Here is a 25737-nt window from a genome sequence, read left to right on the forward strand (position 1 = left end):
AAGCTCATATTCCTCTTAAACTGGCAGTTTTACTTAAAGGGGACCTTGTCTATTCAAACTCATATTCCTCTTAAACTGGCAGAACTACTCATGGGGAATCTTCTCTAAAAGCCACTCAACATGTGAACCACAAGTAAGCTCAGAGAGACCCTCAGGGTCCATTGATTGAAAGAGGCCCACTAATGCCTGAGCTCCAGGCCGGTGTCGCACAGTATTTGGCCATGAAAGGTGAGTGACAGACTGCTGATGTGAACATCAGTGCTGTTGGGGTTGGAGGCTAAGACACCCATCATTGCACTAGCCTCTATCTTACGCAGCTCAAACTCATCCAGCACCTTGGACAGAGTTCTGCGACTGCTTTAAGGTCCTTGAATTACATATAACATGCGAGTAAGGGCAGCTGGTGGACTTTCTGGTGCCCTCCTAGGTTAAGATGGTGCCCCCCTAGGGAGTTGGTGCCCTATGCAGACTGCGTAGTATGTGTGTAGGGAACGGCGGTACTGGCCAGAGTGGCAACATCTAAGAGAAGAAAATATTGGCAGAAAAGAGAGTTAAAATAATATATGGTAACCCTATATTGACCCAAATGTTCTCAGAAATAACCTATTTTGTGAGACGCAAAGCTTTCTTTACACAAGGGGGCGCTAGAAGGCTCACAAAACTGCATCCTCCACTGATCTGCATTCAAATCTCACTTTTTACAGCTCACATAATTTTTTCACTCTGGAGAGTAATTTTTTTCCATTAAAACTGATAGTTGCAAGGATTCATACTTGTTAAATCCGCTACAGCAGTATCTATAAAATCTATATATTTTTTAAATCCTCCAGTAACACTTGATTGTGATTGGCCCATTCTGAACAACGCTTCCAAAAGTAACAGGTGTCACATGACAGCGCCGTCGATGCGCTGCTTCAGTGGTCTGGACCTCTGCCCATATGGTTAAAAAGAACTGGCCATTTGTTTGTCAGTTTCGTCAATTTGAATCTACTGGTCAGTGTTTCGTCTACGCTAGCAGAAGAATGCACAGTATGTTAATGAACCGTTAACGGAACCGACAGTCATGAAAATCATCCGGTATTTTTATTTAAGCGGTTCTGAATAAACGCATATAGCACAAAGAGAGAAGTATGCCAGAAATATTCAAAGAAATCTTTTCTTCAAGCACCTTGTATGAACCCTGTGTATGAATTTCTTTCTTCAGCAGAACACAAACAAACATGTTTAGAAGAATATTTCAGCTCAGTAGGTCCATTAATTGCAAGTAAATTGTGACCAGACAATTTCAAGCTCCAATACTCACATAAAGGTAGCATAAAAGTCATACATATGACCTCAGTGGTTAAATATTTGTCTTTAGATGTGATATGATAGATGTAGGTGAGAAACAGATCAATATTTAAGCCCTTTTTTACTATAAATCTCACAACTCTCATATCGCTTCTGAAGATATGGATTCAAACACTGAAGTTATATGGATTACTTTTATGCTCCTTTATGTTATTTTTGTAGCTAAAAAGGTCTGATCACCATTCACTTGCATTGTATGTAACAGGTTGTTGTTTTTTCCCCACCCTATTCTCAATACATTCTAGTGACTGTTGTGCATGAAAATCCCAGGAGATCAGTTACAGAAATACTGAAACCAGCCCGTCTGACACCAGCAATCATGCCATGGTCCAAATCACTGAGATAAAAAATGTTTTCTCCATTTTGATGGTTGATGTGAACATTAACTGAACCTGACCCATATCTGTATGATTTTATGCACTGCACCGCTGCCACACGACTGGCTGATTAGATAATCGCACGAATAAGTAGATGTATTGGTGTTCCTAATAAAGTGGCCCGTGCATATAATTAATGTATATATTAATTAAATGTCACTTGTTATAATTACTCTAAAGAATAAAAGAAAATGAATGGAAAAAACTAAATAATAATAATACAAATAAAATTAATGATTGACTGACTACCTAAATAACTAATGCTAAAATAAAAGTAGAATAAACAATAATATCAGCAAACAAGTTTAAGATTCACTCACTTTCCCTTTTTCTCTCATTGAAAAACGTTTTTCAGGTAACCAACATATGTAAATCTAAATTAACTACCTTTATTGATATCAAAAACCTATTTAACATGTCTAAATCACTCTGACTGCGTTACATTACAACAACAAAACACATTTTTAAGGGGCATATGAAATATATATATAGCTCCTTTAGATAACAATGGCAGGTGAATATCTTTTACAGTGCTAATCTGACATTTTATGCATTGGTGTCTTTTTTAAATTGATTTATATTCAGCATTGAATATATACAATTACAGTGTTATTGGAAGATCAAACTGATTTTTCTAGCTTGTCCTTCATGCCTGATGACGTGTGTCCCGTCAGTGTCAGTAATGATGCGCAGGACTCTGACACGTGGAACGCTTGTGTGCGCTGTTTGTTTCCTTCGGTCTGTTTTTTTGCATCGAGTCAATCTTCCTCTTTTGCACCGACCTTTCGTGAACGATGCTCGAGACATAAAGCAAAGCTAAGAAACTAATTTCACCTTTGTTTATGAATATTTCATTTAATCATCGGAATATATGCAAGAAGTAATCTAGTGTGAGGGCAGCAGTTTTTCTGGGAAAATGTTGCTAGTGGCTACTAACGTTCGGCTTTAGTCTTCAGTCAAAGGGGAAGTTCAACTGTGCATTTCATTTATCGACGATATTCGACGTTGCATGTTAGTTGCAAATGGTTTCCACTGGTTAGAGAGTGATCCTTTAGTGCATTATTAGTAGCAGCTATTTTTGATCTTAAACTGCAATTATAATAATCTCGAATAATGTATTATTAAATGTAGTTTGCGCATATCTCACGAGAGTTTCCTGATTTGTGACTGTTTAAGGGCTACTTTATATTATGTGTGGTCTCAGTATCGCATGTGCACATATATATATGTTAAATTAGACGTATACGTCCTGATGTTAATCATTTGAACCTTAAAGAGACCGTTCGGATTGTTTGGCATTGCTCCTCCTGTTGGTTTGGCCGCGTTGTAGTTGTAAACAAATGTTAAATTATGCATTTGTGGGATGTATGTGTCCTCCTCAGCACTTTAATCTGTGTGTGAACAGATTATCAGGATGGTCAACACTGATTTAACTAGTCATATCATGAGCAGACAGAATGTTAATGTCAGGAATTGAATAAAGTTAAAAAAAAACTTAAAAGAAGAGTTGGTAACTACTGTAAGCATAACCTGTATAAACCATCAAAACAAGAGTTTTGAACTGCATTTAATCTAAGGAGTCCCTAGGCGAGACTTGAAATTAATTGATTGAAATCTGGAAAACTTTGCTCTATCATGCGCCTGGCGTCTTCCTTTTTGGCTGTTTTCCGGCCTGCTCTGCCTCTCATACTGGGTCTCTCTTTGGGCTGCAGCCTCAGTCTTCTGATGGTGTCCTGGACACAGGGGGAGACAGATGATTCATGTGGAGATGAACTGGGCAATGGGGGGCTCCTACACAATGGCCATATCAAGGATCTTAAGGATGGCAAAGATGGGGATGGGAATGAGGACTTCAAGCCACGCATAGTGCCTTATCACAAAGACCCTAACAAACCACATAAGAAAGTATTCAGGTGAGTCCTCGGTTTGGCCTCATTTCACATTTGAAAGGGATAAAGACTGAAATTTCAATTAGAAATGCTTATATGCAATTATCCTTGAAGAGAGACACTAATTTAACACACATACATGTGCGTTTAAAAGTTCTGTTCAAATTTTGCTTAGGTTTTCTTTTTTCTTTTTTCTTTCCATAGGACTCGCTACATACACACAGAGCTTGGCATCCGAGAACGCCTTTTAGTGGGCATCCTGAGTTCGCGTGCCACTCTGAACACACTAGGTGTTGCAGTCAATAAAACCATTGCGCACCATTTCCATCGCACCTTCTTTTTCACTGGTCTTCGAAGTGCAAAGGCACTCCACGGCATGGCTGTTGTCGCCCATGGTGATGACAGGCCTGTCTGGCTAATGTATGAAACTATTCGACACCTCCATCAACACCACGGCAATGAGTATGACTGGTTTTACCTTGCCCAAGATGATGCATACACACAAGCTGAACGGGTGATGGAACTGGTTAACCATCTTGGCACGGGACAGGATATATACATGGGACGGGCAGAGGAGTTTATTGGGGGTGAAGAACGTGCCCGGTATTGCCATGGTGGATATGGTTATCTGCTGTCACGCAGTCTACTAGACCGACTGCAGCCCCACCTGGACACTTGTCGAAATGATATCCTCAGCGTTAGGCCAGATGAGTGGCTTGGTCGATGTATCATTGACTACTTGGGTCTTAGCTGTGTGGAGAAGCATAAGGTGAGGAAACACTTTTTGAACTTTTAGACTTTAAAAAATAATGAGAAATTGTGGGTAATTATTTTACTGGATTGTTAATCTATACAAAACATGAAATAAAATTCTCAACACAATTCACAATTTTTCACACTTAAATTTTAAAGCTCACCATTTACACAACTACTTACACAAGACAACTTGGCAAAAATTGGTCTAATTTCTTCAGAGCTCCCCCCACAAAGTAAATAGAAAAAATAATAATAATCTTAGGATTCATTTTTTTTCTGTTGTTGTCCTAAATTTGTAAACATGTAATTCTGGGGCCAGATTCATGAAATGTTCTTAAGAAGGAAATTCTTCTTAACTACCATTTTCTTTTGAATCTGTAACATAAGATATTATTTTACATATTTTGAATTCCTGAAAAAAGTTCTTGAAGTTCTTATCTTTTTTCTTAAGATTCTCATAAAAATCATCATAATTAACTTCTTAAAGTTAGCATAACCTCATAGTGGTCTTAAATCTTAAAAGGTAAGATGTGTAATGCATTTACTGGGTTGTTTTAAATGTGATGTGTCCTATCATGTTGAGTCTGAAGTCGCAGTGGGCTGTTTATGTAGAAATGTGATTTTAGACCAAAACATGTTTTTGAATGTTTTGTAAATGTTATCACCAAATTCAAACAATAAATATTGAGACTTTCTTTTTCACTCCATCCACATCCCTATCGTAGTTGGGCACAGCAGAGACAGTCTCCCACCTTTTCCCATTTACCTGCCTCATAATTTGATGTATTTAGGTTAATAACTTTGTCTTCTCTAAAGATGGTCTTTTAACTATTTCTTCAAAGAAACGGAATGACCTCCTCCTGTTGCCCTTTTCTTTCAAAGGAAGCTACATAAGCCACTCAGATTTAATAGATTTAAAAACCTAATGAACAGTGATGTGTGTGTGTGTGTGTGTGTGTGTGTGTGTGTTTGTGTTTGTAATGATGCAGGAGATGACCTACCGTTACTTTGAGCTGCAGAAGAACGTGGACCCTGAGCGTGAGGACAGTGCCAAGTTTAAGAATGCCTTCACTGTGCACCCAGTCTCTGAACCTGCCCTGATGTATCGCTTGCACAAACGCTATAATCAGATTGAACTGGACTGGACCTATGCACAAATACAGCAGTTACAGGTATGTTACCTTATCTTAGGGAAAACAATCCTCTAAGCCTAATTTAGCTTTTAACTTCTGGCCAGACATGGTTAAGTTTTCCCAATAATTATTCAAGTAGGCAAATTTGAATCATCATGCACAAAAAGAAACGTATCTAGAACCAGCACATTTAGTTCAATCATGTGTGATGACCTCATTGCATCTGGAAAAACCTGTGCTTTGATGAGACTTTATGAAATGCACTGTACACTTACATTTGTAAATTAGTAAATTCAATTCATTTCCATTTATTACATTTCTGTGTTGGGACAAGTTCAAACTTTGGTAAAATCAGTATTTTACCCATAAGCCATTCTCATATCTTACTGCTTACACAGCCCTGTCTGGCCCTGATTCTAGTTAGACGTCTGCAACAGAAAGAGTATAAGAAGGCTTTATTGCATCATAATAAATCATGTTATCACCTCAAGGCTCCTGTTTTAATCTTCCAGATGGTGACATTAGGCTCTGGTTAGTTTGACTCGCCCTTTTACATAATTTAGCTAGAAATCTGATTGCTTTCTCACCATCAATCTGTGTCTGTAATGGTTGTCTCAGCTGGTGAACATGTTATATATGGCAGTGTTTCCCAACTATTTTTGCTGCAAGTACCCCTACAGCACCATCAGTAAGGCTCAAGTACCACTTAAATTTGAAATATCCCTGATGCACAGGATCATCAACATCACAATACAGAGGATACGATACGTATCGCAATACTTGTTAATTTCTAACTGAATCTCTCCTGTGCGTAATTTAGTATAACATTTGTTACATAAACAATTCTGAAAAAAAAATTGTTTTATTGGCACATTATTCTTTCTGCTTTCTAATTGTGTTTTGTGCAAGCCTTACTATAGTTTAAAATTCTGGCTCAAAATCAAACCCTGATTTAATGTGTGCAAAAGGCAAAGCTATCTAGAATTAAACAACTTGAGTCTTAACACAAGTAAAACACAACTCCACTTCTACACACTGTTGTTGTATTCAAATGAAGAGTTAACGTTAGATATAAAGCAAGTCAAACTCACTGTCGCATGTGATATCCAACGAATTTCATTCTGTGCCATTTCATCATCATCATCAAGTCTGTGTGATGTACTTGGTGCCATATCTTGGCAGCCATATGTAATTAGGGTGATTGATCACATGACTCTGCCCAAATATGGCGGACTTTCACCACTGGTTGGAGCAATCTGGACCCAATCTGATTGGTTTAGCGTTCCATGATGCTACAAGGAAATCGAAAGTGTTTGAGCCAGATGGCAAGGTGCCAAATAGCTAGAGCTGTGTGCACATTGTGCTTTGTGTGGGTTATCTAATGATCTATTCATCCGACCATCATCTTAAAGAGAATCGCCTCTTTAAAGTAATGGTATGTGATATTGTATGTTCTGTTTGTTTTTCGTGAGGTTACATATGAAAACGCGGCATATAAGCATGAAACATGTATGTCAAAGACATATACTTGGCTATTACTCGCTATATTTTTGTTTGTGAGTAAAACAAGGTTGGTTGTATTCTACTCATGAGCGCTTTCCAACTATATGACACATAGCTATTTGATGAGTTTGATGTTTTTACTGATTGCAATAATATGTACAGTACACATTTTATAATAAATTATCAAAATTAAAAAACACTTCTGATTTGTCTGCAAATTTCAAAATCCTTGTTCAGTTTTGTCATAATGCCTACATGCATTGTAAAGTAGAGCTTCTATGCTTTAAAACAATATGTATATTGTGTTGGTCAAGACTGTAGTTATTAAAATTTGTATAATAATTTTTCATTCAGCAGCCCATTTGAGCTTAAATGGTTAAAAAATTGATCTTGTGATTTTTAGAAGCAACATCAAATAGAGATCAGCATACCCTCTGGAACTTGTTGGTAATCACTGTACCACTGTAATCTTCCAAATGCCTTGCCTGGATGTACTGTCTATCATGTATTGGCAAATACACGGCATAGGTATTGGGACAAGGTGCTTGCTGCGGTCAGCCGGACAAAATTAATTTATTCAACTACCACAGCTTCTTAACATTTAGTATGTTTTTGAAACAACCCATTTCCAATTTTAAAGGGAGAACTTGTGCCATTTTCAAAATTAAAATTTTTGCTACTTCTTAAAAATAAATATTCTATTGTTTTCTCCTACTTGGTTACAGATGCAGATCAATAACATAAGTGAGCTCACTCCAGAGGGCAAAGCCGGAGCCACCTGGCCCATTGGAATCAACCCTCCCTTCCGGCCCAAGACCCGCTTTGAGGTGATCAACTGGGAGTACTTTACTGAAGAGCACATTTACTCATGCACTGACAGTTCTCCAAAGTGCGAACTTCGAGGTGCAGACCGGGCAGATGTTAATTCGGTCCTGGAGACTGCAGTGGCATGTCTGAATGAGCGTTATCAGCCACAGTTGCGCTTCCGTAAGCGCCGCTTACTAAACGGGTACAGGCGCTTTGATCCTGCGCGAGGCATGGAGTATGTTCTGGATCTGGCCCTGGAAGTCTTCACGCAGAAGGGTCATAGTCAGGTCCTCGCTAAACGGGTGAGTTTGCTGAAGCCACTCAGTGCTGTTGAGATCATCCCCATGCCATATGTAACAGAAGCGACGAGGGTACAGGTCATTCTCCCCGTGACAGCACATGAGCAAGACTTTGTGGGCAACTTCCTTGACATGTATGTAATGAATGCTTTGGATACGCATGACAATGCTCTGCTTACCTTCTTATTTGTCTATGACCCCTTTGATGCCCAGAGAGTCAGCCAGACAGATGTTTTTGCCGGTGTCAAAGCCATGATTGGTGAGGTAGAGAAACGTTACAGTAATGTTAAAATTCCTTGGATTAGTGTAAAGACCGAAGTTCCCTCACAGGTCAAGCTTATGGACATCATCTCCAAGAAACATCCAGTAGACACCCTGTTCTTCCTGGCCAGCGTTTGGACGGAGGTCAATGCTGACTTTCTCAACCGTTGCCGTATGAATGCTATCAGCAATTGGCAGGTTTTCTTCCCAATTCACTTCCAAGAGTACAGTCCTGTTCTGGTTTACCGTGACCAACAGCCTTCGGTTGCTTCATCGTTTTCATCTGAGACACTACGAGATGGCCACTTTGACCGTCATGTCTTTGAGGAAGCCTGCTTCTACAATGCAGATTATATGGCTGCACGCACAAAAATGGCTGCCGACATCTTGGACAATGATGAGTTGCTTGAGAGCATGGACATCTATGAGATCTTTGTACGTTACTCAGGATTGCACGTGTTTCGGGCTGTCGAGCCGGCACTAGTTCAGAAGTATGTTCACAGGGAATGTAACCCACGGTTTAGTGAGGATATCTATCACCGTTGTGTGCTCAGTAACCTGGAGGGGCTGGCCTCTCGCTCACACCTAGCAATGGCTTTGTTTGAACAAGAGCAGGCTAACAGCACCTAAGAACGAACTACTACAAGAAGCATGCTTCAACTTGGCTAAAAACCTCATCAATGTCATTTAGGTGGCCTTAAAATACCTGGACTAGTCTTGAACCAAACTCTGACTCGTGGGGAAAGGACCTACAAATAGTAATTGAGTGAATTTCACCCTAATGCATGTGACATTTTCTGCACAGACTAGACATAATGAATAGCCTTGGTACTTACGGATCCACTTTCAGCTGTATTGACCCATAAATTCTTACATGGTGAACATGACTAATGTGAAGCAGAGCACTTCTCTAAGCAGAAAACAGTACCCATGAAGTCTTTACGACTTCAAATAAAACTTGTGGTTTGAACTTCACTTTGTTCATGTACACAACATTTGATGAGTGAATGAAAGAGCCTTAGTAGAGGTTTCATCCTAAGTTTCAGCTTCAAACGTAACTTGAGCCGTCTTTCCTCCTCCGCATATATGATTGTATGACCTTTAGACAGAATGTGATGCCTATGTCAGGACTGAATAAACAAATTGTATGTGAAACCTAATGATGAGTCATAACAATAAAGTACCCAATTGTTGAGCTGCCTAAACAACACTGGTTAAGGGGTATTTAAACAACTTGAGAGTATTTATAGTGTTGACACTTAGTGCCTACTTTCATTTACTTTGGAAACCAAGATGTTTTAATTAAATGCTTAGCATTTTCATCTGTTTGCTATTATGGCTGTTTATTACAGTTCTTCAGTCCAAAGGAGATCCTGTATGAATGCTCTGTTGCTTTCTGTCTGCACACTGGAAGCAAGTTCTGTAACTTTTGTTATTTCCAATACAACACAGGACCCTCTTGAAACAAGCTGCTGTTTGTAATTTCCTGAACCAGAACTGAGAGGCCCGATGGCATTTCAGGGCAGCTGTTTCAATGTAATAGGTAGGTTAACAAGAGAAACTAAATGTGTGTGTATGTATGTGTATGTGTATATATATATATATATATATATATATATATATATATATATATATATATATATATATATATATACACACACTCACCTAAAGGATTATTAGGAACACCTGTTCAATTTCTCATTAATGCAATTATCTAATCAACCAATCACATGGCAGTTGCTTCAATGCATTTAGGGGTGTGGTCCTGGTCAAGACAATCTCCTGAACTCCAAACTGAATGTCAGAATGGGAAAGAAAGGTGATTTAAGCAATTTTGAGCGTGGCATGGTTGTTGGTGCCAGACGGGCCGGTCTGATTATTTCACAATCTGCTCATTTACTGGGATTTTCACGTACAACCATTTCTAGGGTTTACAAAGAATGGTGTGAAAAGGGAAAAACATCCAGTATGCGGCAGTCCTGTGGGCGAAAATGCCTTGTTGATGCTAGAGGTCAGAGGAGAATGGGCCGACTGATTCAAGCTGATAGAAGAGCAACTTTGCCTGAAATAACCACTCGTTACAACCGAGGTATGCAGCAAAGCATTTGTGAAGCCACAACACGCACAACCTTGAGGCGGATGGGCTACAACAGCAGAAGACCCCACCGGGTACCACTCATCTCCACTACAAATAGAAAATAGAGGCTACAATTTGCAAGAGCTCACCAAAATTGGACAGTTGAAGACTGGAAAAATGTTGCCTGGTCTGATGAGTCTCGATTTCTGTTGAGACATTCAGATGGTAGAGTCAGAATTTGGCATAAACAGAATGAGAACATGGATCCATCATGCCTTGTTACCACTGTGCAGGCTGGTGGTGGTGGTGTAATGGTGTGGGGGATGTTTTCTTGGCACACTTTAGGCTCCTTAGTGCCAATTGGGCATCGTTTAAATGCCACGGCCTACCTGAGCATTGTTTCTGACCATGTCCATCCCTTTATGTCCACCATGTACCCATCCTCTGATGGCTACTTCCAGCAGGATAATGCACCATGTCACAAAGCTCGAATCATTTCAAATTGGTTTCTTGAACATGACAATGAGTTCACTGTACTAAAATGGCCCCCAGAGTCACCAGATCTCAACCCAATAGAGCATCTTTGGGATGTGGTGGAACGGGAGCTTCGTGCCCTGGATGTGCATCCCACAAATCTCCATCAACTGCAAGATGCTATCCTATCAATATGGGCAAACATTTCTAAAGAATGCTTTCAGCACCTTGTTGAATCAATGCCACGTAGAATTAAGGCAGTTCTGAAGGCGAAAGGGGGTCAAACACAGTATTAGTATGGTGGTCCTAATAATCCTTTAGGTGAGTGTGTGTGTGTGTGTGTGTGTGTATATATATATATATATAATTTCAAGTGAGAGAAAGAGAGATAGAAAAATGTATAGAGTGGTGGAAAGAGAACTGATTTGTTTTGTTTTATTGAAAGTTATGCTACTGAAGAAATAATTCACTTGAGTACAAGTAGAAAGACTGAGAAATATTATGACAAGAGTATATTAGAAATGTGCCGAATGTCAACTTTTTATCAAAATTATATTTTATATATAGTACTGTATATACACTTCTATTTGTATAACACAAAACCATTTTTGTTCTTTAAAGAAATGAAAACTTCCTTTCACCAAGGATGCATTAAATTGATCAATAACAATTGAAAATGGTTGTGCTGACATGTGGCAATCACAATACAGTGGGGTTTTTTCCCCATTTGCTGAGGCTTTCATGCTTGGATGTGTTTTTAAAACGTCAATTGGTATTACAAGTTAGCTGTGACAAAGTATGATGCCCAAAGGCATAGTGTGTCTTATTCATTGTGAAACTGTGTTTTGTAATGGGATGAATCACACTGAAGGCCTAGACTTTAAATGCAGGGCCGCCACTGCTAGGGAGGGTGGAGTCACATGGGGTCACCTCCTCATGGTCGCTATAATGTGGTTCTCGCTCTTGGTGGGGCACGTGGTGAGTTCTGCGTGGATGTAACGCCACGAGATAAGATGCGTGGATTGACTGTCTCAGACACGGAGGCAACTGAGATTCGTCCTCCACCACATGGATTGAGGCAAGTCACTGCGCCACCATGAGGACTTAAAAGCACATTGGAAATTGGGCATGCCAAAAGGGGAGAAAAAACAACAACTTTTATTTAAATAGAAATAACCATTTGTAACATTCTAAATCATCTCTAAGCCACATAATGTACATTGTGATTGAAACATTCCTATTTCAGGTTTATTCCAATTTATGTATGTCCAAGTATTTTGGCTATTAAGTTAACATACTGTAATATCATAGAGGAGGAAATGTATCTTCTATGATATTGCAGCAATTATCCAGATATGGAATGAGATTATTGAGCAAACTATTATCAACTCCTACATGCCAACTGAATAAAACAAGGCAGAAATAAACATTTCACACAGTTTAGTGAGAGATATGACTGATTCTGTATATGTCTTATTGTATTACAGTTGTTATAATAAAAATATGAATTAACATTATGGTAATTAAACATAGAGATATTATTATTAAGTAAATTGTAGCATTTGGTTACATTATGTTTTGTGATTCTCATACCTTCCATAATTTTAATGGTAGGTTAATTTGAACAGTACGAGACAGAATAACAACAAAAAAAAATCCAGAAACAAATGCATGTCAAAAATTTTATCAATTTAATTGCATTTTAATGAGGGAAATAAGTATTCGACCCTCCCTCAATCAGAGATTTCTGGCTTCCAGGTGTCTTTTATATAAGTAACGAGCTGAGATTAGGAGCACACTCTTAAAGGGAGTGCTCCTAATCTCAGTTTGTTACCTGTATAAAAGACACCTGTTCAATCTTGGTTAATGTTCATTTTAACATTTACTAATGCATAAAATTAAAAGTTATACAATAGATGTTAACATCAGTTAATGCATTATGAACAAAGATGGACTAACAATAATCAAATCAGCCACAATATTAAAACCACCTGCCTAATATTGTTTAGGACCCCTCGTGCTGCCAAATCAGCACCAACCCGTTCAATTGTACAGAGCGGTTATCTGAGTTACTGTAGACTTTGTCAGTTTGAACCAGTCTGACCATTTTCTGTTGACCTCTCTTATCAACAAGACATTTCCATCCGCAGAAATGCTGCTCACTGGCTGATTTTTGTTTTTGGCACCATCTGATTAAATTCTAAAGATGTGTGTGAAAATCCCAGGAGATCAGCAGTTACAGAAATACTCAAACCAGCCCATCTGACAACAACAATCATGCCACAGTCCAAATCACTGAGATCATATTTATCCCCTATTTTGATGATAGATAATTGCATGGATGATTGTTGTTGTCAGATGGGCTGGTTTGAGTATTTCTGTAACTGCTGATCTCCTGGGAATCCCAGGCTGGGATTTTCACACACATCTTTAGAATTTACTCAGAATGGTACAAAAAACATCCAGTGAGCGCCAGTTCTGCAGAAGTAAACGCCTTGTTGATAAGAGAGGTCAACAGAGAATGGCCAGACTGGTTTGAACTGACAAAGTCTACAGTAACTCAGATAACCGCTCTGTACAATTGAACGGGTTGGCGCTGATTTGGCGGCACGAGGGGGACCTACACAATATTTGGCAGGTGGTTTTAATGTTGTGGCTGATCGGTGTATATACCAGTCATTTTGAAATGAAAGCTTGTTAAACCATTTTTTTGCTGCAAATTAAATGCTATTAATTAAAGCTAACACTTTTACATATTCTTATAAAGTAGCTTTTCCTCAGCCATTCATGAACTCTAGATTGTTTATAGCTCAATTCATGATTTACACAAAGAAGTGGCCTAATTTAACAATAACTCTCCCTTATTCATTCTTTAAACAATTGCTAAGGATTAAAGGGATAGTTCACCCAAAAATGAAAATTCTCTCATCATTTACTCACTACCTACACTATATTTAGAGTGACCAGACTGATATGTCTGGTTTCATGTGAAATGGGGCCTCTTGTAATCCTCCACAGGGATGGTGGATAAATACAGTAAATTCTCTCTGACTGCATGTTTGAAAGTCTTCTTTCTTACTGCACTCTTTTCCACCTTCCTTTTTTTTTCATGTACTTTCAAGAACAGAGGGGGACCCTGTTGATTTTGCCCGATCAAAAGTAGAGGTAGTGAAAGGTTATTTCAAAGCAGAAGGTGTGGCCTAGTGCTGGATGAAAAACACAAGTTTCTTCTTATTGGACTTTAGGACAATGCTGCAATGTTCAATCTGTCCTATTAGAGCATTTCATAAAATTAAAAGAAATGCTGAATTATTTAATTCCCGGATGAATAAACACACAAAAATTGGCTCAAAAGCAGAAATTAATCTTTTATTCTCAACTACCACAATCTTATTATCAAACCATGTGTAACTCTATCTAGTTTTTTCGCTTTTTCATACTCACATAAATACACTTCTTGAGAATAAACTCAGTATGGTGTTTCATTCGCAAACTTTGGCAAGCGCTTGTTTATTTACAAACTCACTGTCTTTTACAGGTACTTCTGTAGCTTCGTACTAATCTGGGTGAACAGTTGAACAAGGTGAGACAGCAAACTTGTACAAACTGCAAGAGACAAAAAATATGGTAGCACTTAACAATAAGGTTGTAGTAACAGTAGTTAACTACATTAGTTAACATTAACAATGAATTTCACAGGACTTGCATGTTAATTTGAAGACACTAATACATTTTTTAAATGTATTATGTATTGTACATGTTTGCAGGAGTTAATTCTTTGTACTTACATAATGCAATTGTGCACATTAACCAAGATTAATAAATGCTGTAAAAAAACTTTTTTTATTGAAAATAAACTAATATCTTTGCTGAATGTAACCATAAATGGGAACGAAGTCCAATTTAATTGTTCTGGAGTGGAAAATGTATTTTGTAATTTTGGCTGCTGGTTAATTTTTTCATGAAACCACAGTCTAAATGGTTTATTACAGTACGTTTTTAAAATTATACCAATTACTTTTTAATAAATAAATTCTTTAATTTCATTAAATGTTTACCAGCTGGAAAGAGTCAGCAGAATTCTGGAACCAGAAGGAAAAATATACAGTTTCTGCACAGAACAAACCAAAATGAAAAACATTTAGTTTAGTCCCTGTTAATTATTGTTCATTGTTAGTTCATGATACCTAATGCATTAACTGATGTTAACAAACCAAACCTTATTGTAGTGTTACCAAAAAATACATTTAGTAGTGTATCATTAAAACCAACTTGTCCAGATGTCCATTTGCAGTACTTCTATGAACAAACTCGAAGAGGAAACTGGTACAATAACCGAAACTTAGTTATAGAGAAGGTTTCGAATAGACTTAAAACCTAAAGGAACTGTTAATCTGAGATTAAATATTTAAATACTTGTGTGGCATGGAATGAACAGTGATCTGAATGAGCAAACCTTTTTGTGTCCCCAGACTGTTTGGGAGAAAGATTTTTCCCTTAAAGACGCACTAGAGGGCAGTGAGATCCCATTAACTGTGCCACAAAGGCCGCAGTGACTGACCACATGATTTATGGACAGTTGGTTCTAAACAAGCATGTGAGGCAGTAGCAGTGAACACTTGACCACTTGGAGCAAGAGAAAGACTGCTTTACACATTAGAAAACCTTGCTCAGTAGCTACCACAGGCAGATGTTATAATGACTTTGTTACAACTGTTATTTCAAGTTTACAATGTTCAAAATGGCTGACACTATACATGTAGTACCCATGACATTCAATGGGAGGTGCACTTGTTGCCAAAACAGCTTGGTACTCTAGTAGTTGTGGTAAACATCCTTGGTGTGCTTCTCTTATCCACAAATTTAATTGCAAAGTTTTTAAAAAAACTAAACAAACAAAAAACAACATATAACCTAAAATGGCCTGTACATGTTAGGATTGAATGTAGAGGCTGCGTCTTGACCCAAACACTGAGGGTCACAAACTAAATATTGGGACTTTTCTGCTCAAGTCCCCAGTAAACAGAGTTCTCATGTCCTTGTATGAAAGTATAAAAATGTGCCATGCAGCATGCATAGGTCTAAAAAAAAAATACTCTTGAGTAACAACACAGAGGTCATTCCCAAAGACATCAGCATTCCTCTCTCCCCATGAGAAGCTGAGTCACAGGCAAGACTGCAAGAACCCCAAATAATTGACCTGGACAATTCATCACCCATCTGACACTAAAGAACCATCAGAGGGTTCAGGACCAATATCCAGAGCCAATGAGAATCCAGGAGTATACTGCAATGATGAAACTAGTCTATAATGCCACATGGCAGTACAGTGTTGGCAACATTGTAACATTTATTCCCCTTGTTTATCCTTCATTTGTCTCATTTAAGTGACATATGATTAAAAAGAGTGAGTTCAAAGTGCTCATTTATGATCCATGATTTAGTGCAAAGACTCTGAAAAGTCATAGAGCAATATTAAAAAGTATTTTTTTCACAGTTATGCATAGGCATATACTGAATGCAATTTTTTTTACAAATCCTTTATCTAATCAAAGTCTGAACACTGTTTTTGCTGCATTTTAGACCTTTGGTAAAACATAAAATATGAAAGCAAAAAAACAAACAAAAACATTTAAATAGAAAGATGCTGTGAAAAACACGAGATGTTTTTGAAACTGCACAATTTAAATACTCAGAAAATGATAAAAAGGTGGTAAAAAATATTTTGGTGACGCATAAAGGAAGATCTTATTAAAGACTTATTACATTATACTCACTTTCATCTAGCTGATTGCTGAATCAGCTAATTGTTTTATTTCTGAGTGTTACATTTAGTATGCGGTGCGACTTCATATCATTTCTTCAAGTAAGTGAAAGATTGAAAACACTGACTTTACTGAAATCCCTTCAATGTGAACTAACTGATGCTCCATATCTGGACTATGTCAACAGCTTTTAAATATATATTTTTTTCCTCCCCTTCTTTTCCCAATTTGGCATGCCCACTTCCCAATGCGCTCTAGGTTGTCATGGTGGCGTAGTGACTCGCCTCAATCTGGGTGGCGGAGGACGAATATCAGTTGCCTCCACTTCTGAGATGGTCAATCCACGCATCTTATCACGTGGCTTGTTGAGCGCATTATTGCAGAGACATAGCGCATGTGGAGGCTTCACGCTACATGCAACTCACCACGTGCCCCACCGAGAGCGAGAACCACATTAAAGCTACCATGAGGAGGTTACCCCATGTGACTCTACCCTCCCTTGCAACCGGGCCAATTGGTTGCTTAGGAAGCCTAACTGGAGTCACTCAGCATGTCCTGGATTCAAACATGCGACTCCAGGTGTGGTAGTCAGCATCTTTACTTGCTGAGCTAACCAGGCCCCCTTAAATACTGGTTTTAAACCACCTCCTTTAATCCTTCAATGTTCAGATGTACACTCACTTTTGCGATAATCAATCGTGTAGCAGCAATGTAATGTATAAAATCATGCAGATATGGAGCATCAGTTAATATTCACATCAACCATCAGAATGGGGGAAAAATGTGATATCAGTTATTTTGAACGTGGCATTATTGTTGGTGCCAGACAGGCTGGTTTGAGTATTTCTGTAACTGTTGATCTCCTGTGATTTTCATGCACAATAGTCTCTATAGTTTACTCAGAATGGTGCCAAAAACAAAAAACTTCCAGTGAGCAACAGTTCTGCAGATGAAAATGCCTTGTTGAAGAGAGAGGTCAATGGAGAATGGCCAGACTGGTTGGAGCTGACAGAAAGGCTACGGTAATTCTTATCAGAGATAACCCCTCTGTACAATTGTAGTGAGCAGAATAGCATCTCAGAATGCATGTCGAACCTTTAGGTGGATGGGCTACAACAGCAGAAGACCACCATCGTGTTCTTAATAAGGTGCTCAGTGAGTGTACGATATTCACTTTAATGCAGCTAAATTTGAATATTGTGATAGGGACAGCAGAGATTAACATATACCCTGTAAGCCACCAGTTAATTTAATTATGAAATATGCTCTTTAAAAAGCTGCCTGCCTTAACGTACATAATAAATACACTTCTGAATAAAAGTGTAAAATAATGGACATACCCATTATCCTAGCACCATTGACACTCCATTTCAACACTGATAAAACTAAATGACCCCTCTTCCTCTCACGAAAAAAAAAGAGAGCAAAATTTGATGACGGATGGGCTAGATGAGACATCAATACCTTAACAAAAGACTATGTTAATCACAGAAAAATGTGTGTGAATACCAGAAATTGATGACAGAGGAAGGAAGGTTGAATCACAATCGAGGTAACCATGACTACGGCTGAATCCTGCTCTGCAGACTTTAGAATTAAGTTCAAAACGCTGGTGAACATGAATAATATTTAAAACTAGAAATCCAAATTGTGTATTGTGAAATCATGTCATCCAGGACACAGCAAGGGCTGTTTGGGGTAAAAGGGTGTGATTGGTCCAGTATAGTACTCTAAATTGTAGGTCACAGTGACGACAATGACTCAAATTCTGATGCACTGTGGGAAAAGAAATGCAGAGATCTTCATGTGGCTTAGACTAAGTTGTCACAAATGGTGTCTAAATGTGGTCAGTCTGGGATCTAGGTGGTCCTCATGGCCAAGGCTTGCTCCAGCTCCTGTCTTCGCTGCTGAATCTTTTGAAGGGGAAAATAAGGGTGACATTTATTCATGCATAGTGCAGTTCAGGTAAACAATACAAGCTTAAAAAAGACTGATATAGTGGCACATACAGCCAGATATATCATCCTGGTTTGTAATAGACCAGTATGAGTGGTTAAAAGTTGTGTATTTTTAATAACCTTACCTTGCAGTAAAAGTAACGGCTGACAGCCTCCTGAGACCAAGGCTCATGATAAAACTCTGCTCTCCTTTCCTCCTCTGGGTTCCCAACAACATCTGTCATAAGCTACAAGCAATCAAAAGGTGATATCGGTAAGAAATGCAGGACAATGTCAGTATTCAATATGATGCAGGATTAAATCATGAAGATCAAATGTTTTTTTTTTGTATTTGATTTTTTGCAAAGAAAGAATTCACTTGTAAGAGCTGTGAAGGGTTTCCAGATAATATGAAGCAAACATCTTCTATAAGCTTGAATAAATCTAGCTCAAAGTTGAAATGTGTATTATCAAAACCACCAAAAAGGTTTCTCAAACACTCTTACGGCCCCTTACAAAACGTAAAGTTGCAGTATGTAACAATTTTCATGTAATATTCACCTTTTGTTTTGCCAATGTGTGAATGGCTTGTAACAAAACTTAAAAAAATGAGCCCTTTCCGGACTTCCTAGGTTGCCTATTAAAGCCTGTAGACTGATTTTCCTGCGAAGGGAGTGGGTCACTTTTGTCTGGAAAATCCAAAGGATGTGACGTTTATACGCTCTCCTGAGAGCCTTGCCTCAGACAGTAATAGCTTATCTTCCGCTATTCAACAGAGACAACAGTCTGCAACACTAGGTAACGTTATCTTAAGAGATGGAATCCAGCAAACGACCGGCTCCCAGCACAACACCGACTCCTACACAAACTCTGAGTAAGCAAAAAAATAACGAAAACACATTTATCTACTGAATCCCGTCTGACTAAGCGGAAACGTGATTGTGGTCCAGCGAAAACTAGAGTGAACATCGGCAGGGCATTTGTTTCTTGGAGGGACCTTCGTTCAGTTTTGGGAATCAAAACCGACCCCAAATTGGCGTTCTTATTGGACAGGTAAGCTGACAGTACATTACTGCACAGCATGTGAAATATAGTGCCCTAAGGATTGATCTGTGTCATTTTAGCTAACTTGATCTTGCCTGCTAACGCTGACGAATTGCTTCGTAACTTTCAAATAATTTCAACGATCTTCTCTTTATACTAAAAGTCAGGTATACAGGATACATTTAAGCAAATACGCTGGTTTCTTATTCGTAGTACAACATATGACATACAAAACATACAATAGTGCAACATAACATATATCTGGTATAGTTTGGTAGTATGTAGCTGAATGTGTGTGTCAGTATGCTATGTTAGCTGATGAGTAGTTTTAGTTTAGTCTCAAAGTTTGTAGCAAAACAATCATAACTGTGTAATTTTAATTATGCTACCTCATCTGTCAGCATGATGCCGGTGAATCACGTTCAGTCTCAAGTAATCCTGCCTACAAATGGCTTTAACTATAGTTGTTGCTATGATACACCAATATGAAAAAAATATGGCCAATACTGCTTTAAACAAAAACTTATAGGCAGATAACTAATGATACCGATACCGATATTTTGCCACTTACCTTATTTATTTTTTTCATCAGATGACTATTTTACGTAAGAATGCTTAAAGAAAATGTACAAAGAGTAGCAAAAGTCTGTTCTAACAATAAATTATTTCCATTGAACATCTGTTGGCCAACATTTTTAAAGAGAGCCACAGTGAAAGAGATAATTATATGAAGACTCATGAAAAAAGTTTATTCTGTCCTTATAAAACATTTTTGCACTTCTATTTTTGCAGTTTAAGGTTTAATCATACCGATATCTCAGAAGTCAAAGTCTGCTGGTTTTAAATAGTTTTAGATGTTTTTTCTCATCATGTAGCCGATATGTATATAAGTACTGCTTTCACAACTGTCAAGTCTGTTTATTGCGTTTTTTCCGCATTAACATGAGAGCGAGAAAGAACATGGTTTTAGGAGTGTCAACCCTTCTACATTATCATGGCTATAATTACTTCTAGGACGTTTTTACAAAATATGTTACTTATTAATTATCAGTAAACCATTGGTGTTTGATCAATGGTATTCTTTGGTCAATAATTGGCCGATAAATATCGGCAACTGATAAATCGGTACATCCCTAGTTGTCACTGCACATTAAACTGGGATAGGAAGAAATATAGGAACATTGAAAGAATTGCCCACTTCACATTATGTTGACATATGAATATAAAGAATAAGCACAAATGCAACAGTTGGTACAGACTTTGAGATCTCTGCTCTGGGATTTGAGCCAGTCCTGGATGTAGCCTTTGGGATCTCTGGAGAAGCTGAGCATGAAATCTCTCTGGATTTTCAGCTGATTAATGGACTCAATAGTTTCATGGATCTGGAGGACATTTAGAATAAGAAATCAAGGTTGTCATTGTAAGATCTACAGTATTGTCTCTAAGATATTAAATACTGATTATTATCCTGTTCATAATATCATAATATCAGCCAGAATAAGAGACTGTGTAATTCAGAATGAACGTCTAGATGTTTAATCAAGTGCACCATTGTTAAGTTAGTGCCTTCACTGTTATACCACCTTGTTGTCCAGGGAGGCAATCTCTTGCTGATTGGCTGTGGAGAGCAAGAAGCTGCTCATTTGAGCTTTAAGTGGATCCTCCACCTCCACATCAATGTCATAGCACGCCGTCTTCTTCTGATCATTAGGATCAACACTGCAATCCCCATCCCAACAACAACAATAAAACTCTATGAGAATTCTTATTAGAGTAGTAGACAACATTAAATGCTCAAAGCTTGCACAAAGACTGAACCAAAATCCTCATGACTTGGATTAAATAAATTCAAGTTCAACTCTAAACGAGCACATGAGCATGCATAAGTATAAGTACAAGCTGCATTAAATAAAAGGCTGATAAAATAAAAATCATGACGTAAGAAGCAGAAAAAAGTATTTTTGTAGACTGATACTGGTAATGAATGTGGCGCACTCAAAGACAAATAGACAGCCAAAAGAGCATAAACAGGTAGCCAAACCTAATGATGTGGTTGATGACAATAGGGTCGGGGGGCAGTAGAAGATTGGTGAGGCGCTGTGGAATTTCGGAGAACTTCAGGCGTGGACAGTCAAAGATCTATGAGAGTAGGAGGAGGCCATAAACTCTTACAAAAAGTTTTAGGGTATACATGCTTAAAGTAATCAAGAATACTTGCTCGTCCATTATAATTACAACTTTCAGGCAAAATAGTGAGCTCATTCTTTGAAACCTGTAGTTTTTCAAATATGAACTTTTTGTGTTTGTATGGTGCTGTTTCATTCAGAATTACAGATTTTACCTTAAATAATAGGCATTCTTTGTGATCTAGCATACCTGCTGGAAGTATTTATCACAGTTGATGTACTCTTTATCATGGGAATCCTGCAGTTTGTTGGTTTTGACATACTGCCAGAGTGCCTGAATGATACTGGAGCGAGTCTGTGTGTGAATGCCCAGTAGACGAGCCAGTCGAGGATCCAGTTTAAACTGAGGCGGCTGCACACAGGGCACAACAATCACACATCACTTGTGCTGTTCACTCACAGGCTTTATATAGAAAATTGGGTAACGCAGATTTATTAAGAGTATTTATTAAGTATGACTGAAAACTGTAATATTATTCACAAAATCATGTGAGATATCCTAATATACTCATGTGATATTAACTCTTTACTATTTTGCAAATTTTTTACTTGCATACTCATTATGTCAGTGAAAGAAGTTGAAAGAATCAGAAAAAATGAAAGAGGCGTTCTAATAAAGTTGACTATTTTCACAAAGTTTTTCAGTCTTGAAGTCCTTAAAAAAACAAAAAAACATTTAATTGACAAATAGCTATCCTAAGTCGTAGTTGTCAATCACATAAAGGTGCTCTTCAGTTGATATACATATTAAACACATTTCTATTTACATGGATGCTTGTTGTTGACTTTACCTGGTAATCCAACATTAACAGCAGAGTGCAGCGTACATTAACATCACCAGGCCTCTTCACCTGGAACCCATCAGTCTCCTGGGTGGTTGGAGTACGATGCCACTGCAGAAATAAAGAGAAATGAACATTCATTTACATAATATAAAGCAACAACACAGGTTTCCATTATAAGCAAAAGACTAGAATCACTTAAACCAGGGCTGTTAAACTTCATCGACCAGTTGGCCGGATGGAAAAAAATATTTGGGGCAAACAGGACAAGAATATTATGTTAACATAAAGCTTCAATCAGATATGGTGCTGTAGTAGGTCTATAATATTTGTTCACTATATAAATAAAACATCGGTTTATAGCTTTATTTGTATTATCATAAGAATCACGTTCAGCTGGAAATTCTGTCTATTACATATAGTAATTATAACTGATACTAAATTTTACAGTGAAATTTGTTCTAAATTAAGAAAATTGCTCTTTCCTTGCACCTTGTTTGTTTGTGAAGTTGCATCAGACATTACCAAGTTTGGTAAATATGCAATGATTTAAACTTTTAACTTTTCTCAAATTAATGAAGTGAGCTTTTCTGTTTCTCCGAACTCACGCTTAGCAATCGTCCATGATTTTAGTTCTTTAATCTTCCCATTCTGTCATAATGACGGATAATGGTCTTTCAAAGTGCAACATCTGAAAGAGTCTAAAAAACGTGGCACTCCTGCACTAGATTCTGTAAAAACATCGAGACGTGGCCATGTCCGTCTAGCGCAAGTTTACAATTGAAAAAAAAAAAAACAGCGTGAAGAGAAACACAAATGCAGACAACTGACAACCTTACATGGGCCACTGAAAATTTCAAACCGGCCGGATTTGGCCTGCAATCCGCAAGTTAAATAGCCCTGACTTAAACTGTAAGCATTATCCTCAATATAGTGCAAGCTTTATTGTAATATCACCTTAATACAGTATGTCTATGGCAATTAATCAATGAATGAATTAACCCTCCTTTTATGTTCTGGACTTTTATTTTTAATCCCGATTAAGAATTAAAAACAGTAATTAGTAATTAGTTAAAAACGAATTTTAATCTTAAATTTGGTCAAAATGCCTTTGGGTTCTATCAACATTGACTTAATATGTAAAAAAAAGAAAATAAAGTTTTTTTTAGGTTTTTTTAATATTGGTTTATATTTAAGGAACGTCAAACCTGTCTACACAAAAGTTATTTCTAGTTGTTCAACTGCACAATGTTGATTTGACAATGCTGACAATGTATCTGCTGTACAATGATATATGTTTTGTATTATTCCTATGGTTGTAATGTTGTAGAACATAAACAGCAATTCTGTTTTTCTTTCAGACTAATAACATTTTAAAGTAATCTAAGTATCAGCTTATCTTTTAAGTACTGTAAATCCATTCAGTAAAGCTAAGGATTTACTGTACATCTCACAAATAGGTGGCCATCGTTCCAGTTAAAATAGTACTATATAAGCCTGTAATGTGTGAAAACATGTAGCTAAGCCTGTGCCAATTTTAATGTTCATAATTAATAGACAATTGTGATGTAAATCTACTCCAGATATATTGTAATCTATACAGGTAATTTTCGACCCGAACATTACAGTAATCATTAATTTTAAACATAACAGAAGGGTTAATTTAGTGATTTATTGCATACATGGAAATGGAAATACATAAGAGTATGTGAATACTTAAAAAAAAAACTGCTGAGGTATAAGTAAATTATTAATTTGCTCTTGTATTTAGGAGTTTCATAGTCATTTGAGCTACTAGTAGGAGAACAAACACCAACCTCTACCAAATGGTTATCAGGGCCGTAAAGGTCTTTGTCTAGCTCTATCACCAGGCTCTTGAAGAACGAGGAGAACTTCCTTTTCATCTTTCCTGGCTGTGAAAAAAAGGATGAGTATTGTTTTCCTATAACCAGAGTGCACCAATGAGCAAACATAACTATACAGTTTCAAGTATAAAGACATTGTGGGAAAACAAGAGCCTTGCACCACATCATAAAGTTTTCATGGAAGAGAGCGGCCTCTGAATGTTCAAATTAAATGTGGTGTACTGGTGAATGATTTGCTATTCAGAAGCACATTCCACTCTACCCAAAAGCTGCATGATGCTTTTTAACTATCATCAATAAGTACTAGTTTCATCTCTTTGGGCATGGAAAAACAAACGCTTCAAGTACATTACCTAAAATATTCTTGGTTAGAGGCTGACCCAAGAGTCAGAATTTATTCTTCATCGCATACCAATTAAGGAATAAGTGCCCATACTTTTGCTCCTCCTCTGAATATATATTTAGGATTATGTTATAATCAAATAGCTATGAAGACATCCATTTTCAACGGTTACAGATTGGCTGCAATGACATTCCTAAAAAACGTACATCAGCAGGATTTTGAAATCATACATCAAATGACATTTTAAAAAGTAAATTTACTTGTACACATTATAACACTATACAGTGTGTGTCTCCATTGATTATTTCTTAGTTCACAATTCCCTTCTTTATAAGTGGATTCCTCCCTTCTAATGAAGTTCAGAGTTCACAGACAGGCACAAAGACACTTTTTTTTGCATGGTCAGTCATGCTTCAGTAGCTTGTGACTGGAGGTGAAGAGAACGTGCTTAAGCAAAAACAAACCTGCAATGAGCCTTAGTTTTAGCTTTCAAGACTTCTGTTTACTCATTTGAATGGAAATTACTAACCTTATCTACTGTAATAATGTAGCATCACAGGCAATTTAAAACACCCCTAAGTCCTAATTAAAGATATATTAGTGCAAACTACTCTCTCCCAGTGGTCAACCAAAAACATACAAAACAGTATAGGCATTTTATGAACATAATGCTTGTGGAAGTGGATTCCAAGTACTAATTCCACTGTCAGATATATTTTATAATTGCCCATTAGAATTGGAACACCAACATTACAGGAATATTCTGAGTTTAATTAATCTTAAACTCACTGAGCAGTTTATTAGGAACACTGTGGTCTTAATAATGTGCCAGACGTGTCTTCTGCTGTTGTAGCCCATCCACCTCAATGTTTGACATGTTGTGCATTCT

At 37.6% G+C, this 25737-nt stretch overlaps 2 protein-coding genes across 4 annotated transcripts in view; one reads left to right on the forward strand and one right to left on the reverse strand.

Annotated features, from left to right (window-relative positions):
- The first annotated feature begins 2456 nt into the window (after positions 1–2456).
- LOC127658709 (chondroitin sulfate glucuronyltransferase-like) lies at positions 2457–9927 on the forward strand. Its single transcript, XM_052148149.1, has 4 exons — positions 2457–3640; positions 3821–4385; positions 5362–5544; positions 7734–9927. The coding sequence occupies exons 1-4, from the start codon at positions 3363–3365 to the stop codon at positions 9003–9005; spliced, it is 2298 nt and encodes a 765-aa protein (XP_052004109.1). The 5' UTR covers positions 2457–3362; the 3' UTR covers positions 9006–9927.
- A 3622-nt stretch (positions 9928–13549) lies between these two features.
- smarcd3b (SWI/SNF related, matrix associated, actin dependent regulator of chromatin, subfamily d, member 3b) overlaps positions 13550–25737 on the reverse strand; it is a 73151-nt gene continuing 60963 nt past the window's right edge. For all 3 annotated transcript variants that reach the window (XM_052153162.1, XM_052153170.1, XM_052153155.1), the window contains 8 exons: positions 24458–24553; positions 22650–22751; positions 22049–22210; positions 21714–21811; positions 21256–21391; positions 20932–21054; positions 18775–18876; positions 13550–18604 (listed from right to left, as the gene is read on the reverse strand). In XM_052153162.1, the coding sequence (XP_052009122.1) occupies positions 18551–18604; positions 18775–18876; positions 20932–21054; positions 21256–21391; positions 21714–21811; positions 22049–22210; positions 22650–22751; positions 24458–24553 (873 nt within the window). In that variant the 3' untranslated portion in view covers positions 13550–18550. The remainder of the gene's footprint in view (positions 18605–18774; positions 18877–20931; positions 21055–21255; positions 21392–21713; positions 21812–22048; positions 22211–22649; positions 22752–24457; positions 24554–25737) is intronic.

The sequence above is a fragment of the Xyrauchen texanus genome, chromosome 2, assembly GCF_025860055.1.
Source record: "Xyrauchen texanus isolate HMW12.3.18 chromosome 2, RBS_HiC_50CHRs, whole genome shotgun sequence".
In the NCBI taxonomy this organism is placed as follows: Eukaryota; Metazoa; Chordata; class Actinopteri; order Cypriniformes; family Catostomidae; genus Xyrauchen; species Xyrauchen texanus.